The following is a 5,912-nucleotide window of genomic DNA, read 5'->3' on the forward strand; positions in this document are numbered from 1 at the left end:
GTGAGCCACGGCCGCTGAGCCTGCGCGTCCGGAGCCTGTGCTCTGCAATGGGAGAGGCCACAACAGTGAGAGGCCCGCGTACCGCAAAAACAAAAAACAAAAACAAAAAAACAGGAGCTGGATAGAGAAAACACATAGGCGTAGGGTTGCCAGACAAAATATAAAATGCTCAGTTAAATTTGAATTTCAGATAAATTTTTACTATAAGTATTTCTCAAATATTGCATATACTAAAACATCATTTGTTGTTTATCTAAAATTCAAAGTTAACTGGATATCCCGTAATTTCATTTGCTACATCTAGCAACTCTTTGTAGATCCTTATCTTTGGCAAGCTTACTATTTAACAGGGAAATCAGTGATCACAATGTAAGGCATATATGATAAGTGCAGTAATATAATCAGGGGAGAAGATCTCTATTGATTACCACAGAAGAGTACCTGGAAGAGATGGCAACTACAGTTCCTAAAATATGACTTTTTTTTTTCCAGTAATGTTTTCAATGGTCTTCAGGCCGTATGGATCATTACAGAAATAAGGAGGGCAGAGGAGTTTCCTCCTGAGCGAAGATGACTAAATTCTGATTGGCAGAGAGGTGGTTTAGTGTGATATTTTTGGAGTTCAAGTGTCCTGAGTTAAATCTCAAATTCATTGCTCACTAGCTGTGTAACCGTGGATAAATTAATCTCTATTATAAAATGAGGCTATTAATACCCGCTTTATTAGGCTGAGGATCAGAGATAATATATGCACAAAGCACTTGGAACACAGGAGGCACTCCCTAAATGGTAATACCCACTATCAGAATGTCACATGGCAAAGAGGGTACTTGTCACAAATATTCATGTTAATGTTATGCAGTAATAGTAATATTGGTAATTTTATTTCCACGATCTATTTACACTGTACAAACACTGCTGAAAAGCACCCTACAAGTTCACAGTACAATATATTTACTTTAAAAATATACTCCTTTATAAAAGGTTCATAGAACATTGGCATGTCAACATGGGATGAAACTCAAAGCATGTCACCAATTCTGTGGTAGCAAGAATACTTCCAAGTGTTGTCAATTTCACAATCACAAGTCACCATTTGAGTTTTAAATACATATAAGTTTTAAATAAAAAATGAATTCTACAGTGGAAGGTTCCTGCACCAATACTCATTAGCTAATTAACATATACTTTCATGGAGATGTTGTTTCATAATAATTTACAATATCAATTTAATCTGCCAAAAAAACTCATTTCAACAAAGTTTCACAGTCCAAAAATTCTTGTCAATTGTTTTCTACTTTTTCTTCTTTGTTGGTTCTCCCGGTTCTATTTTGCGCTTTTTAGAAGTATGTTCTTCTTTTTCATCATCTTTAAATAGGAAAGGAAGAGTTTCAATCAGTAATTTTAAAAAAATATTATGCATTAAAATTTCATTGACTCTATACCAAAATCATTATCCTCAACTAATGTTTCTTTCAAAGTTTTCCAATAAAAAACACAAAAATAACTTTCAGAACTCTGATTTTAAATTGCAAGTAAAAATAAGGAATTTTTTCAAATGTAGTGTTATACAAAATCTACAGTGATCCTTTAGTGCTATATTAAGGTAGCTTAAAATGAGAAAATCAAAATTTGTTCTGATAAAGCTATTCTCAAATATTCTACAGTATATACATGGTGGATATTTAAATATATAATCTACACGTTAAGAATGGAACACATTCCGTTCTTTTTTTTTTTTTTACAAAAGATGTCAATTTAACCATGACATTATGTGTCTATCAGCTAGTCTTTCTCCTCCAATCTGCTTTCCCTCCCCCACAAACACCTCCCCCCATCTCATCCCCCCAGCCCCAGCCCCACACGTGCATTTTGAAGTTAAAAAGGCTCTCACAAGTAGATGTTTCACTGAAACTGTATTTTCAATTTTGTCCTATGTAGGTAGTTCCACATTCTCCCCCATTCCTAGGATGGTCAGAATATTCCAATGGCAAGAGAAAAACAGACTTCTTCCCCCGCTTCATATTATGGAGAATTTGTGGGGGAGGGGAGAAGAACCTCAAATTAAAACCATGTCCTTCACACTTTTCTAAAATATTATTAGTATCTGTAGTCACAGAAAATTTCCAATTAATAAATAAAAATATTGTAAACCCTGAAACAATGGGCCCTTTTATTCAATTAAAACAATCCAACTACATGTTTCAACAAAACACAGGGTAGCACAGAGCAGCTGCTAATCCCCATCTCTCTGAACAAATGCATGGCATTATTTTAAGAACTCCATGTAGATGGAATACATAACATGTACAAGATGTTATGATTTATAAAATACAAATTTATTTTAAGCACATTACTGAATTCATTGTACTTTCTCAATCAACAGATAGTCAAAGTTCAATAACTACCATATGGTGGCCTATAAAATATTTTGATGTTGAAAGGGGACTTCATATTAAAAAATTTGGGAAGCCATTGATATCAGAACATAAACTTTTCTTTCTCATTTCAACGTCCCTTTTATTAACAGTCAAAAAAACAAACAATGCCAATTTTATTGTTATTACTTAACACTTCACATTACAAAAGGACTTTACAGCCATGTTTTACACGTTATTTCTCGATATTCTTCTGATAGAGACTGGGGACCTCTGTCCTATTCTTTTTTTTTATTGGATTATAATTGACACACAATATTAAGTTTCAGGTGTATAAACAAAGTGATTCGGTATTTTTATATATTATGGAATGATCACTGCAATAAGTCTAGTTACCATCTGTCACCATACAGAGTTATCACAATCTTATTGACTATATTCTCTACGCTGTATATTACATCCCTGTGCCTTACTTATTGTATAGCTGGAAGTTTGTTCCTCTTAAACCCCTTCACCTACTTCACCTGTCCCCCAACTCCTTCCCCTCTGGCAAACACCAGTTTGTTCTCTGTTATCAATGAATCTATTTCTCTTTTGTTTGTTCATCTGTTTTGTTTTTCAGATCACGAACTCATTATGGGAAAAATAAACTTAAAACCTTAAGCCTTCAATTCCCTCCTGCTAACTACCAGACGCAGAATATTTCCTTTGTCGATGTGGACAACAATTAGTATCAACAGCAGGTAATGCATCTTCAAACACAGCATAGTGATGTTATTCATATACTTCATAGAGCACTACAGATTTATGTAGCCAGTATGATAAAATACAACTCAGGTCAACAAATCACCCCAGGAATTTACAAAGCAAAGTTTTAATCATTAGTTTATCATGTATACAAAAAAAGACTTGTTCTACAAACCAAGTGATGAGGCACACAGTTTAAACAAGCCAAGGCCTTTGTTTTTTAATTGGTGCTTAATTATCATCATGCTTGACTTCTGAGATTATTTTCAGTAGTAATATAAAAACTGAAATTACTTTCTAACTCTACTAGAAAATGCACTGTTAACATATATTAAAAAGACCATCCTGAGACACTTCTGCTTTTAATCTGTCACTTATTACAAGTTCATTTACTGAATAACAACAAAAACAGAAACTACTGAGGTTGGAAAAATAACTTCCTACCAGTCACTGAATAGAAGAGCTAATGCCATCTAGTGATATAACAAGGCATTGTCTTAAAAAAAAAAATCTTGAAATGTTCGATCATCAACTTTACTGAGCTTCTTACTCTGTGCCATATACTACAGATGCACTTGTAAGGAAACAATTTTTATATTATGGAATTCATGTCACTTGAGGTAAACAAGCTTAAATTATTAATAGAAACTAAGGTTCTAAATTCTTAAAAAAAGCATTACTTTAGTTAGACCTTCAAGATTAATTACATATTAATTAAGCTACAATAAATATCTAAGCCTTAATCATCTACATTTTACAACCACTAAACAAGTATTGATAAGTAGTAAGGATTTATGATGAGTTTTGAATTTTTCCCAGCTTCCTTATCTGGAAGGAGTTAAGTGGCAAAAAAGGCCAAAGGGCAGAAAATGAGAAGGAAAAATAAAATCAAAGTAATCTTATATTTAAGAGTGTGGAGCTTCTGTGACTTCCCTGGTGGCGCAGTGGTTAAGAATCCGCTTGCGGGGGCTTCCCTGTGGCGCAGTGGTTCAGAGTCCGCTTGCCGATGCAAGGGACACGGGTCTGTGCCCCGGTCCGGGAAGAACCCACATGCCGCCAGAGCGGCTGGGCCCGTGAGCCATGGCTGCTGAGCCTGAGCGTCCGGAGCCTGTGCTCCGCAACGGGAGAGGCCACAACAGTGAGAGGCCCGTGTATCGTCAAAAAAAAAGAAAAGAATCCGCTTGCCAACGCAGGGGACACGGGTTCGAGCCCGGTCCGGGAAGATCCCACATGCCGTGGAGCAACTAAGCCCGTGCGCCACAACTACTGAGCCTGCGCTCTAGAGCCCGCGAGCCACAACTACTGAAGCCTGTGCGCCTAGAGCCTGTGCTCTGCAACCAGAGAAGCCACCGCAATGAGAAGCCCTCTCGCAGCAACTGGAGAAAGCCTGCGCACAGCAACGAAGACCAAGCGCAGCCAAAAATAAACTAATTAATTAGAAAAAAAAAGAGAGCAGATTGCTCCATCTCCTATTGAAAAACAAAAAAAAAGTGGAGCTTCTAATACAAGATATTTTATGAATTAAAAAAAGGGGTTCTAATACTCCAATAAAGATGTTAAAAAAAAGGGTTTACAAAAAGATGTTGGGAAATCGATCTGTGAACACAGTATGGGAGTTTGAAATGGCAAAAATCACTTCTAAGAAGAAAGGTATTCATTACAAAAAGAAGATAGTTACATTCAACAACCAACATTAAAGTCAAAATTGAAGATTTCAGTATTATCTTTTAACCTTATGATCCAGCTTTAAGCTGGCTGAGCACTGGGGTCCTTTTGTTTTTTGATATTGCCAACATCCACTTTCTAATGGAGGACCATCATATGATCAAAAGGTCAGAAATTACCTATGGGAATAGCAGCATCCTCTCACACATATTTCCTGCTATCTGAACTTAAAAGGCAAGCTGGAAAAAAAGATAATTCTTTCTACTTGCTTGTCCTGGTATATAAACCTTGCCTTTTCCACATAAGAACACAGATAGGTGAGCACCAGCCTATGACACCCTAGACTGAATATCAACTCAGTGGCCTTATTGCCATTCTTCCCACAGGACAGCTACTCCTCAAGCACTCTCGCTTGCAAAACATCAAGAGACTAAACCCCAGTTTAATATGGCACCATTTCCATTTAAAGATCTGAATCTGAATTCCTATTCTGCCTCTTCCTAGCTGTGTGAATTTGGGCAATTCTTTAATCTGAGATTGTCTTCTTGTCTACAAAACAGTAATAATGAATCATGTACCACTTCTGTACTAGGTTGCTAAGAGTAACAAATTAGAAAAGCTGTGTGAAGGTACGTTTTAGAGCTCGGCATTTTCTAGTTTTGTGATCTTGGACAAGTCACATAAGCTCTCATTTTGACATTTCCCTATCTGGTTTCACAAGGTGTTGTAAGAATTAAATGTAATTTATGCAAAAGTGATTTTTATTAATTATATAGACACTATAAAATAGGAGGTATTTTTAATGTCCACTTCATTTGGCATGTCCAAAAAGATGCCATTTGCTGAAGAGGTACCTTCGCTAGTGACTTCTAATTCACACTGGGAAGTCAGTGAAAGAAATGGGAAAGCCAGGTAGAATCAAAACTGGAGAGTAATATCCTTTATAGAAAAAAAAGGATACACTTCAGAACGTGTATTGCATTTAATTGTCACATCTCTTTAGTGTCCTGTAGTCAAAAATGTTTCCTCAATCTTTCTTTGACTTTCATGACCTTGATACTTTTGAAGATTCAGCTAGTTATTTTGTGGAATATCCCTCAATTTGGGTGTGTTTGTGTTCAG

General features: G+C 36.1%; 1 protein-coding gene across 1 annotated transcript in view; it reads right to left on the reverse strand.

Annotated features, from left to right (window-relative positions):
* Positions 1-1,099: 1,099 nt before the first annotated feature.
* Positions 1,100-5,912, reverse strand: part of CUNH1orf52 (chromosome unknown C1orf52 homolog) — a 7,979-nt gene continuing 3,166 nt past the window's right edge. The window contains exon 3 of the mRNA XM_007457233.1: positions 1,100-1,368. Coding sequence (XP_007457295.1) covers positions 1,295-1,368 — 74 coding nt within the window. The 3' untranslated portion in view covers positions 1,100-1,294. The remainder of the gene's footprint in view (positions 1,369-5,912) is intronic.

This window comes from Lipotes vexillifer, unplaced genomic scaffold, assembly GCF_000442215.2.
Source record: "Lipotes vexillifer unplaced genomic scaffold, Lipotes_vexillifer_v1.1 scaffold250, whole genome shotgun sequence".
Classification (NCBI taxonomy): domain Eukaryota; kingdom Metazoa; phylum Chordata; class Mammalia; order Artiodactyla; family Lipotidae; genus Lipotes; species Lipotes vexillifer.